Source organism: Somniosus microcephalus, chromosome 9, assembly GCF_052327205.1.
Source record: "Somniosus microcephalus isolate GS21.2 chromosome 9, FLI_Smic_1.0, whole genome shotgun sequence".
Lineage (NCBI taxonomy): Eukaryota > Metazoa > Chordata > Chondrichthyes > Squaliformes > Somniosidae > Somniosus > Somniosus microcephalus.
The window spans coordinates 33,949,991-33,962,235 of record NC_140995.1 but is presented as its reverse complement, the minus strand read 5'-3'; the positions used below and the strand labels follow the sequence as shown (position 1 = coordinate 33,962,235).

Below are 12,245 nucleotides of genomic sequence, written 5' to 3'. Positions count from 1 at the left end.
AACAAAAAAGTAGGTTTTAGGGAAGCCTTGAAGGTGGGGAGAGATGTATCAAGTCATACCATACTATAATGAGGGGGATAGTTGCCAATAAAAAGCACAAAATAAAAAGCAAGAGTGTGGGAAAGTGAAATTATATAATTGTAGTGAAAGAAAACAGTGTCACCGCTACATCAAAGCAACTGTTAGGTAAAGAGCGAGAAGTATCTTATTAGGCTGCACTGAAACGGAGTTATCGTTGGTGATGACTTCTAACTGACAAATGCTGAATCATTTGGATTTCAGTGAGCGTGTCAAATTGCAACATCAATCATACACTTAGTTGTGATCGTTCAAGTTTCTGAGTATTAGTTTATAGCTTCATGTTATTTATGTACAGTCAGGATTAATACAACAACTTGCACTTATATAACATCTTTAATGTAGTAAAACTTCACAGGAGCGTTATCAGACAAAATTTGACACCGAGCCACATTACGGGATATTAGGATAGATGACCAAAAGCTTGGTCAAAGAGGTAGGTTTTAAGGAGCATCTTAAAGGAGGAAAGAGAGGTAGAGGTGGAGAGGATTAGGCAGGGAATTCCAGAGCTTAGGGCCGAGGCAGCTGAAGGGACGGCCACCAATGGTGGAGCGATTAAAGTCAGGGATGCACAAGGGGACAGAATTAGAGGAGTGCAGATATCTCTGAGGGTTGTAGGGCTGGAGGAAGCTGCAGAGTTCGTGAGGGGCGAGGCCATGGAGGGATTTGAAAACAAGGATGAGAACCTTAATTTAAAGTGGTAGCGTTTCTGCCCAAGGTCATTTATAGCCCTACAGTACACAACCGATCATCTAAATGTCAGATCACCTAATCACTCCAATACTTTTCATGACTGTTATTACACTATTATATTTACCATAAAAGTGGCTTTATATTCATCTCAACAGATTGTTTTCTGATTAGATAGTTGGTTGGTTCAGTCAGAATCCAATTAGTCTCAATCGGGTCAGCAAAAATCAATTTATTGTATTCTCAGCACTTTCATTCTATCGATCTGAACATAGATTGCAGAGGTGAAAAACATAGAAAGGATAGCGTCCTAACCCAGTGCATCACCCCATTTAAGTACAGATGTTTGGAGCAGGTTAATGCAGGGCAGCATGCTAATTTTAGGCTGCTATTGAACTAGAACATCCATTTTGTGTTGGATACTGCGAAAGAATAACTTCATCAGTGAAAGCTAAATTCTAGGGTCGTCGTCGTACGTGTCTTCACACTGTTCCCTTTGGGGAACTGTATGAAGTGGTGGAAGGATTTCTGGCCACGTTAACGCTCCTTCCGTGACCGTAACCATCTTCATACCAGCCATTAGGGTGGTTAGTCCTATGGCGGGAGGGTTTTATGGGCACCCACAACCCATACGAGCGGGGGGGCCACCCACACCCATGGACGCAAGTATCCCGCTGGATGTCAAACCAGAGTTTAGAGCCGGAGCTCCGACTACACTTGCCAGGAATGTCTGGAGCGGGGTTCGAAACCCTACACCTTCTGGCCCAGCGGCGGAGATGCTACCGCTACGCCAAAGGCCCACTCCAATTCTAGGGTAATTTCCCATCAAATTATTTTCACCTTTGATCCATTGTTCCCAAAAAATAAAATCCTTTGTTTAAAATTCTTACCTGTGGGTGTAAGATTTTAATTTGACACAGCAGTCATAGAGTCATAGGGGGAAAAATTTGGTTGCTTTGCACCTCCCGTTAGCGCCCGTAAAAATTAGCGCCCCCACGGCCGAAATTCATCGGTAGCGCCCCAAGAGGGATGTCGCGCCGCGTTATTGCAGGCCTTCCTCCCCTTCTTAAAGGGGAGGGGCCTTGTGCAGCACGACACGAGGCCCAGCTGGGCCACCAGAGATCGGAGTGCTGGCAAAAGAGCCCGGCACTCAAGAGAAGTGCCGGGCTCATGGAGCGCAGCCGGCATTCCGCGGGCCCGGGCGGGGGGGGGTCAGGAAGCCGGAGACGGCAACAGAGGCAGGTGCTGGCAGGTGGAAAGCAACAAAAATGGCCGCCCGGCACCTCACCTTTAATTAGCGCCACCACGGCCGCAGGTAGGCCCCCCGGACCCCGTTGGACATAACGTCCAGTGGTAAGCCAGGGGGCACTATCGAAGATCGCAGCTGGGGCACGAGCGGGTGCTGCGCACGGCGATGACTCATCGCCAGCGGCGCAGTGCCGCGGGGCGCTAACGGTTACCACCACAGCTAACCTCCTGCTGAATTTCATGGGAGCGATGGCGGCACCGCGCCCGGGTGCGAGTTGCTTTGCGCTCCGTTAGGGCGCTAAAGGGAGGAGCAAAGCAACCGAATTTTTAGGCCTGAGTGTCTCCACTTCCACCACTTCCCCGAATTCCAGGTCATCACCACTTGCTGCGTAAAAAAGTTTTTTCTCACATTCCCCCTGTATCTCTTGCCCAAAACCTTAAATCTGTGTCCCCTAGTCCTTGTACCATTAACTAGTGGGAACAGCCTTTCCCTGCCTAGCCTATTCAAACCCGTCATAATCTTGTACACCTCTATCAAATCACCCCTCAACCTCATTTGCTCTAATGAAAACAAATCCAGCTTCTCCAACCTGTCCTTGTAGCTAAGATTCCCCATTCCTGGAACCATTCTGGTAAATCTCCTCTGCACCCTCTCGAGTGCCTTCACATCCTTCCTAAAGTGTAGTGACCAGAACTGGATGCAATACTCCAGTTGTGGCTATCCAATTAGTCCCACTCCCCTGCTCTTTCCCCATAGCCCTGCAATTTTCTCCCCTTCAAGTATTTGTCCAATTCCCTTTTGAAAGTTACCACTGAATCTGCTTCCACCGCCCTTTTCAGGCAGTGCATTCCAGATCATAACTCGCTGCGTAACAAAAATTTCTCTTCATCTCATCTCTGGCTCTTCTGCCAATCACCTTAACTCTGTGTCCTCCGGTTACCAACCTGTCTGCCAGTGGAAACTGTTTCTCCTTATTTACTCTAGCAAAACCCTTCATGTTTTTGAACGCCTCTATTAAATCTCTCTGCTCTAAGAAGAACAATCTCAGCCTCTCTAGTCTCTCCACATAACTGAAGTCCCTCATCCTTGGTACAATTCTAGTAAATCTCTACACTCTCTCCAAGGCCTTGACATCCTTCCTAAAGTGTGGTGCCCAGAATTGGAAACAACACTGTGCCAGAACAACCTGAAAAATCACCTTAAGAGCCACTGATATTGCCAAAATGCCAAGCGTGCACACACAAATCTCGGGCCATTCTGGGATGACTTAGCAGGAAGTACCAGAGACAGTAAAAGCACTGAGGTCCATTAATAAATGGTGGCCGCACAGTTAGGACTTGTGAAACACTAAGGGGGAAAAATTCAGTATCACCCCGTTTGGGGCGCCATTATCGGCCGTGCGCAAAGTTCAGCGCCTGGCACTAATTATCGCCTCCAACGGCAAACTTGGCTTTTATCGCCCCTGGAGGTGATTGGAATGCTAAATCAGGCGCTTCACACCTGTCTTAAGGCGCAAAGGCCGTGGAGCGAGGCGCTACCTCAGAGCGCTGGCGAAGCAAGGAAGGGTAAATCAAAATAAACATGCAAAGTGCTGCTCAGTACTCAAAACTCCTTCACACAGCGTTGAAGCTCTCCAGAAGTCTCTCTCTCTCTCTCTCAGAATGCGTGGTGCAAAAATGTCACCGACAAAAAAAGGCAGGAAGCGGTCGCCTTTAAATAACGCACCCCTAGTCCCTTTCTGACTGCAAAACGCTCCCCTCAACCTGCCGTTGCTAGCGGCAGGTGGTAAGGCAGGGGGCGTCACTCAATATCCGGTCCGGGGCGCTAACGGGGCGTTGCGCACTTGACTGACGTCACGATCTGCCGGTGCAGGAGATCGTGGCGGTAGTGTTTAGCATCACCGCAAAATGTCTAGTTAATTTCACGAGCGGCGCAAATATTGCCGCGCCCGGGTGCTAGTTGCTTTGTGCCCCATTAGCGCCCTCTTAAGGCGCTAACAGGAGGCGCAAAGAACTGAATTTTTCCCCGCAAATGTCAGCATAAAGCTCTGACAGTGGTATGCAAAAATAATGATAATAAATAGGGCTCTGGATAAGACTTTAAACTAGAAAGACAGGGGGGAGAGATCTAGTGGAAATAACATAAACCTGAAGGTAAAAGAAATAGGAGATGAGAGTAAAGGTCAGACCAAGGTCAGACCATGAATAAGGGTAAGATTAATGGTTGGAGAACAGATACAGTTATAGAACATAATTATAAAATGACCATTAAAAATAAAGTGAGGGGAACAATTAATAAAAACAAATTAAGTTGCCTGTGCAGCATCCAAAACAAAGCAGGGTAACTGGAGGCAATAATTTACAGAGAGGAGCCAGATGTAGTTGGGATAACTGAAACATGGCTACATAAACAATAAGACTGGAAGTTAAATATTGCAGGTTATAACATATTTAGAAAGGATAGGGAAGGAAGAAGAGAGGATGGGATAGCTGTACCAATTAGAGATAACATAATGGCAGTAAAAAAAAAAGGTTATACCTAATATTAAGATAGAAACAGAATCCATATGAAATGAGATAACAGGTAAGAAGAGAGCGATCAATGCTAATAGGGGTATTCTACAGACTAGCTAATAATGGAAGGGTAGTGGAGGAAGAAATATGTAAGCAAATTTATGAAATGGGTAAAAGACATAGAATAATAATCATGGGCGATTTCAATTATCCCCAAATAAACTGGCAAGAAGAGGTAGGGAAAAGGGTAGGGATAAGGGAGAGTTTTTACAGTGTGTTCAGGACTGCATTTCTACTAAGTACTCAGTGCTCAAGAGAGGAATCACTGCTGGATCTAATAATGGGAAATGAACTAGAGCAGATCAGAGAAGTAAGTGTAGGGGAACATCTAGGCAATAGCGATCACAGCATAAAAAGGTTTAAGATAATGATTGAGAAAGACATAAGTAAGACAAAGACTAAAGTAATAGATTGCAAAAAAGCTAATTTTCAGGGGATGAGAAGGAACTAGGAAACTAGATAAACTGGAAAAAATATTGCAAAGGTACAGTACAGCAGTGGGAAATATTTTAAAAGGTGATCTAAGTTACAAGGACAGGTTGGAGAAGCTGGATTTGTTTTCATTAGAGCAAAGGAGGTTGAGGGGTGATTTGATAGAGGTGTACAAGATTATGACGGGTTTGGATAGGCTAGACGGGGAAAGGCTGTTCCCACTATTTGATGGTACAAGGGCTAGGGGACACAGATTTAAGGTTTTGGGCAAGAGATACAGGGGGGACGTGAGGGAAAACTTTTTTATGCAGCGAATGGTAAGGACCTGGAACTCGCTGCCGGCGGAAGTTTTGGAAGCAGAGACACTCAATGTTTTCAAGGGGAGATTGGATAGGCACTTGAGGGAAATAAACTTGCAGGGCTACGGAGATAGAGCGGAGGAATGGGATTGACTGGATTGCTCTACAGAGAGCCAGCACAGACTCGATGGGCCAAATGGCCTCCTTCTGTGCCGTTATGACTCTATGGGGTAAAAATTGGGTAGCGCCCCCTTCCTACCTTCACCGGGACACCAATTTTAGCGCCCCGAAAAAGTTAGCACCCCTGCGACCGATTTTCCCAGGTAGCGCCCCGAGAGGGAGGAAGTGCGATACTGGAAGTGCCCCGCGTCCCTCTTGGGGCGCTGCGAGTCATCGCGCCACGGTACTGCAGGCCTTTCTCCCCTTATTAAAGGAGAGGGGCCTGGTGCAGCATGTCCCGGCGACCAGCTGGGCCACCAGGGATCGGGAGTGCTGGCAAACGAGCCCGGCACTCAAGAGGAGTGCCGGGCTCATGGAGAGCAGCCGGCACCCTGTGGTGGGGCTTCACGGGGGTTGGGGACAGCAATGGGGCAAGTGCTGGCAGGCAACCAGCAACAAAAATGGCCATCCGTCACCTCCACTTTAACTAGCGCCGCCCTGGCTGCAGGTAGGCCCCCCTGACCCTGGCGGACATAGCATCCGGAGGTAAGTTGGGGGGGCGCCACCCAATATTACAGCCGCAGTGCGAGCGGGGTGCTGCACATGGCAATGACATCATCGCCGGCGGCGAAGCGCCGTGCGGCACTAACAATTAGTGCCGCTGCTAATCTCCCGCTGTATTGTGCGGGAGGCATTAGCGGCGCCACGCCCAGGCGCTAGTTGATTTGCACCCCGTTAGCTCCTTCTAGGTGCAAATCAACCGCATTTAGCCCCCTATGACTCTATAATCAAGAGTGTTCAGGAGGAATTTATTCCAGTAAAAAAAGATAATAAAGGAAAGGATTACAAAAGGGAATATAAAGCGGTTAGGAAAGGAGTCCAAAAAAAAATTAGGAAGGCAAAGAGGAAGCACAAAATTAAATTATCATTGAATATCAAAAGGCTGACGCTCCAGTGCAGTACCGAGTGAGTCCTGCACTGTCAGAGGTGCCGTCTTTCAGATGAGGTATTAAACTGAGGCCCCGTCTGCTCTCTCAGGTTGACATGAAAGATTTCATGGCATTATTTTGAAGACGAGCAAGGGAGTTATTCCCAGTGTCCTGACCAATATTTATCCCTCAACCAACATCACTATCAAATTGTACCCTCCTGTTAATAATGTCAATCTATTAAAGATTTGGATATATAAATCAGTATATAAAGTCACTACATGCTGTGGGGTTTCTTCTACATAGCTAACATACTGCAGCAGTAAGGATCTGGCTGTTTACAGTCCCGCTGGACCACTCAGAGGTGCTGGGGAATGTTATTTTATTAGTGGTGCCAATATCTCTTAGTGCCTATCATGGATGTTGCACAAGCAGTCTGACAATTTAGATATAGTGGAGGGTTCGAGAGAGGTGGTGGTGAGGTAGAGCTGGGTGATGTCAGCGTACATGTGGAACCTGACATTGTGTTTTCAGATTATGTCACCGAGGGGCAGCATGTAGATGAGAAATAAGAGGGGGCCAAGGATAGATGTTGGGGGACTCCAGAGCTAATGTTATGGGAGTGGTATGAGAAGCTATTCCAGGTGATTCTCCAGCTACGACTGGATATATAAGAATGGAACTAGGCAAGTGCAGTCCCACCCAGCTGGACAACAGAGGAGAGGTTTTGGTGGAGGATGGTGTGGTCAACTGTGTCAAAGGATGCAGACAACAGCAACAACAACTTGTATTTATATGGCACCTTTAATGTAGTAAAACGTCCCAAGGCACTTCACAGGAGTATTAGAAGACAAAACAATTGGACATGTAGCAAAATTAGCGCAGGTGACCAAAAGCTTGGTCAAAGAGGTCGGTTTTAAGTAGCGTCTTAAAGGAGGAAAGAGAGGTAGCGAGGCGGAGAGGTTTAGGCAGGGAATTCCAGAGCTTAGGGCAGAGGCAACAGAAGACACGGCCACCAATGGTTGAGCGATTATAATCAGGCCAAGAAGGATGAGGAGCAATACTTTACCATAGCCACAGTCACATAGGATGTCATTTGTGACTTTGATAAGAGCTGTTTCGGTACTGTGACAGGGGCGGAAACCTAATGGAGGGATTCAAACATGGAGTTCCAAGAAAGATGGGCATGGATTTGGGAGGTGACAGCATGTTCAAGGACTTTGGAGAGGAAAGGGAGATTGGAGTTTACAAGGACAGAGTGTCAAGGGTTGGTTTCTGATGATGGCAGATTTGAAGGGGAAGGAGAACCATTAACAATATCAGCTAACATGGGAGTTAAGAAGGGAAGTTGGGTGGCCAGCAGTTTAGTAGGAAGAGTCAAGGGAGCAGGCAGTGGGCCTCATAGACAAGAAGAGCTCGGAGAGGGCATGAAGGGAGATAGGAGAGAAACTAGAGAAAGATGTGAGTTCAGGGCTAGGGCATCGTGCTCTCCTGTTCCACTTTGATACCTCCATCATGCTCTCCTCTTCCACCCAGATACCTCCATCATGCTCTCCTCTTCCCTCCAACCCCCCTCCTCTCCAACCTAACTGTACCTGCATCATGCACATGTTGGGTCAAGTTTAGGAATAACAGCCAGGGAGTTGATTTCGGAAAGCCAGGGACAAAGTGATGCATATCATTGGAGGAGAGCCCGAAACAGAAGTCACAATCCTATGTCACTATTCAATCCTTTTAAATGTAGGCCTCACGTTGGCCTCTCTCCAGTCCATGGGAATAATCCCAGCCCTCAAATGAGCTTTATAAATATATGAGTCATTGGCTTGCATAATACAGCCCCCACATGTTTTAGCACCCTAGGGTGAATACCATCAGCGCCTGGAGCCCTGCTACTTATACATTCACTTCTTTATTCACTTTTAAAATTACCTCTATGTAACAACACTGGTAGCTTCACATCATGAAGACTGATGCAAAATAACCATTCAAATTTCAGCCATATATTGAGAGTCTACCCAAATCTGCCCTGTAGAATGCCTCAATGGTTCTATACAATATGTAATGGCTCTCTGACCCCTGTCATAGTTTAAATAGTAAATTTGTTATTTTAACAACCATTCTTAAAATGTAGCACATGCCAAAGATTCAGGGAACTCCCAGAATTATTTTATTTAGCTATTTCATTCTAAAAGTGACACTGAGAAACTATTCTCAAATGATGCCAGGGAATTCGATCGAAGTCAGTGTCTTTAGAATGGGGGGAGGGGGGTGGAGGGAAGAGGAAAATCACACGAGATAGGTGGGTGGGCGGGGAGGGGGGCGGTGGAGAACACACTATGGAGCTTTACAACACTTCTTCTAAAGAAAAAGCTGAAAGCACTATCAATCAAGTAACTTAGACAGAACATGTTAGCCTACAGCATGAATACAATGCAACCCTTTAACAATGACATTGTTTTTGTTGTACTATATCAGGAATCAGCTTGTAGAGTGTTACCACTGGACAACAAAACAAAGGGGAAAATCCACGTGTGTGTGCCCAAAGTTTAGTATACTTTTAAATAGCCCATAGTCAGCCATGGATCTTGAAACGGACCACTAAAATTTAGTAACTAAACACAGCAAATACACAAACAAGGGAGTAGCTAAACCAATTATAGTTTTACATCCACCCATCAAGCTGTGGCTTTGTACAAGCTCACTGGATGCAAGAACATGCTTCAAAAATGTACAGACAATGCCTCAAATATAATAACAAAAAGGTTATAAATAGACTGACTATTATAATAAAGTCAAATGTGAAACAACACATCAAACTGATGTCTTCAAATTTAAATCTTGGCTATTTCTCCAGTTTTATTGCTGGATTCTCACATTCACATTCTGTTGCTTTACCTTCCATTTTGGAGCCATGTCTGACTCACCCTTTCTCTCTGCCTTACGGAATGTCTGACTAGGATTACTTTGGTATAGTAAACAAGGCTTTGCACCTCTTCGGCATTTAAAATCTATATTTAACGACTGTTAAACCCATTAGCTGTTTTTTGATGAAAGCAGTCCAGATGTGAACTTTTGATTGTTCTCCTCCCCCTTCGTTTTGGTAGAACCTGTGAAGGAGCTTCTCCAACCTGGATATACATACTGACAAAAGGACCCACCCAAAACATTAGCCAACCTTTCAGTTTAAGGTGCTGACTTACCTGTGTGGCTTTCCTGAATTTTCCTTTTTTCCCCAATAAGATAGATCCGTCATTCATTAATCAGTAAGAGCCTCCTCAGCTTTGTTTGAAATTTTGGGGGGAAAAAAACTAAATTCAAGAAGTTGGTTCAGGTTCACCATTAATGAGTTTTCATTTCGAAAAAAAGTCTGTGTTCTGTAATACATTAAAGGATCTTCAACCTTCCACATCGTCCCCATCATGACCCATCCTAAATCTCAGTACTCGGGTCATTAACATTAAGGGTAGGCTACAAGGGTGCCCGTCCAGTGGCATGGATATGTGTGGAGTCCGTGAGAGGAGACACAGGTTGGGTTGTCCAATGGTGGCATGAATTCCCCAAGTAGGGGAATGCTACTCCCTTACTGGGAAGCCCATATAGTAATGTCAATCAATCCTTTTGGGATCAGTTGCCATTTTATTTATTCGCCGTGTGACCCCCATGCAGCCCAGTACAGTACACATGCCTGCTTCCTGCACTGGCTTACATATCCAGGATTTCTTGGGAGGGACCCTGAGTAAATCAACCCTCCGCCCCCAGACAAGCCCCAAAATTGATATCGGGATGGGGGTGGCAGGCTGAAGAAGAACCCACTGTGGTACTTTAAATTGCCGCTATCAAAGGGCGGAAACCCACAGGGATAGGTTCCACCCCAATTTCCAGCCGCTCCAGTCCTACAGCTCCCCAATTCCGTCCTATGTAAAGGCAGAATTTCTCGGCTTAACCCTGCAGCAGCTTTCATTAAGCTTACTTTGAACAGGAAATACAAAAAGTTTCAGAGGTTTCCACTTCTGTTGACTACTATGTCAAGCAACTTCAGAGAAATAAATAATGAGAATTCTGCAACATTTCATGTCCTCCCAGAATAAACCAAATATCCCAATCGTATTATTATTTTAAGTATTGAAGTATTTTTCTTCATATGTGCTAAGCCTCTAGCATATCAAACTCAATGCTATTGCTCAGATCATCTGCCCCAGGCGGCAAGTACAATCCGTGTAAATGTAATTTTGTGTGCAAAGCAAAGAGAAACAGCTCCATTAAACAGTCAACATTGGAAAGCTAGCAGATGAGCTGTGAAGTTATTACAACTGTTTTTCCAATTATTATTTCATTCCATTAACACATCCAGTAACTTTCAATAATGCAGGTTTACCTTTTTAAGATGATTAATGTCCAAACAAAGAGCCCGAACTGAAAAAGCCGTGAATCTTCAAGGGCACAGGCTAAAGATGAATGATACCCATAAGGACACAGCTCTGTTCCTCAAAGCAATGGGTTTTTTTTTAATTTAACAACAGCTGCACTTACACCCAACACGATCTTACAAATAGAACATGACTAATGTAAACGCATTTTTATTTTCTTACCATCAGCGTTTTCAAAATGTCTCACTAACTGAAGTCTCTGCCTCCTGGTTGTTTATTCCTCTGTGCTTCCAAAACAGTTACCGCACTCCTGCGCAAATGTGTTATTTTTAAAAAGTCATCTACATGTTGGAATTCACAGCACTGTGAAAGTTCTTCAGCAGAACCTTCAGGCAGCTGGAGTGATAACGGCCGTGTAGACTGACTTTCTATTTATATATTTACCAAAGCTACAAATAGAAAGATGGAGACAGCATGCAGCAAGCCACTGATAACAATGGCCATTGTTTTGATTTTTAACTTTCCAGGTCAGCAGCAGAGATAGGCCAGTCTTTCATTCTATTTATAGTTTTTTCTCCTATTTTCCTCCCCTCCTCTGTTGAGGATGATGATTCACACTGGGGTATGAATCCACACTCGGGTAATTGTCCAGCACCTCATCGGTGTGACCGGTATCCTAATTCGCACCAAGTCCTGTTCACCCATCACCACTATGCTCGCCGACTTACATTAGCTCAAGGTCCGGCAATGCCTCAGTTTTAAAATTCGTAGCCTTGTTTTCAAATCCCTCCATGGCCTTGCCCCTCCCTATCTCTAATCACCCTACAATCTTCCAAGAACTCTGCGCTCCTCCTATTCTGGCCTCTTGCGCATACCCGATTTTCTTCGCTCCACCATTGGCAGCCGTGCCTTCAGCTGCCGAGGCCCTAAACTCTGGAATTCCCTCCCTAAACCGCTCTGCCTCTCTACTTCTCATTGGCCTTTAAGACGCTTCTTAAAACCTACCTCTTTGCCCAAGCTTTTGGTCATCTGTCCTAATATCTCATGTTGCTCGGTGTGAAATTTTGTTTGATAATCGCCCCTGTGAAGTGCCTTGGGACATTTTACTACATTAAAGGCACTATATAAATGCAAGTTTATTGTTATTATTGTCCTTCACATATTAGCCTGATAGTGACTATTGGCAGGCTATTTGACTCTAGGGTGAAAGGGGGCAAAATCACAGCCAAGCCCATTCCTGTTTGCACCCAGTATTCCAATAGGGGTCACTGAATAGCAATCAATAGTAGGAAACCTAGCACATGGGCACTAAGAACAACTGTTAGAGCCCAACTGCAGCCTCACTGGGAAAGTTACCTCTGTACTGATTGGGAATCAAACCTGGGATCTTTGGATCTACACAGCTTGGTAGTGAACCCACTAGGCCATCACGAAGCTGAAACTTTTATTTTAATTAAAACAGATCAAAG

The 12,245-nt window shown here is 45.3% G+C and overlaps 1 protein-coding gene across 18 annotated transcripts in view; it reads right to left on the bottom strand.

Annotated features, from left to right (window-relative positions):
* The window catches only part of mlip (muscular LMNA-interacting protein), a 224,656-nt gene extending 214,497 nt beyond the window's left edge, over positions 1-10,159 (bottom strand). For 7 of the 18 annotated variants that reach the window (XM_085996498.1, XM_085996500.1, XM_085996496.1 and 4 more), the window contains exon 1: positions 9,610-10,157. In XM_085996498.1, coding sequence (XP_085852624.1) covers positions 9,610-9,666 — 57 coding nt within the window. In that variant the 5' untranslated portion in view covers positions 9,667-10,157. Of the gene's footprint in view, positions 1-9,609 lie in introns of all 18 variants that reach the window. The other 11 variants (XM_085996490.1, XM_085996493.1, XM_085996489.1 and 8 more) reach the window with 4 other exon arrangements.
* Between the last annotated feature and the right edge of the window lie 2,086 nt (positions 10,160-12,245).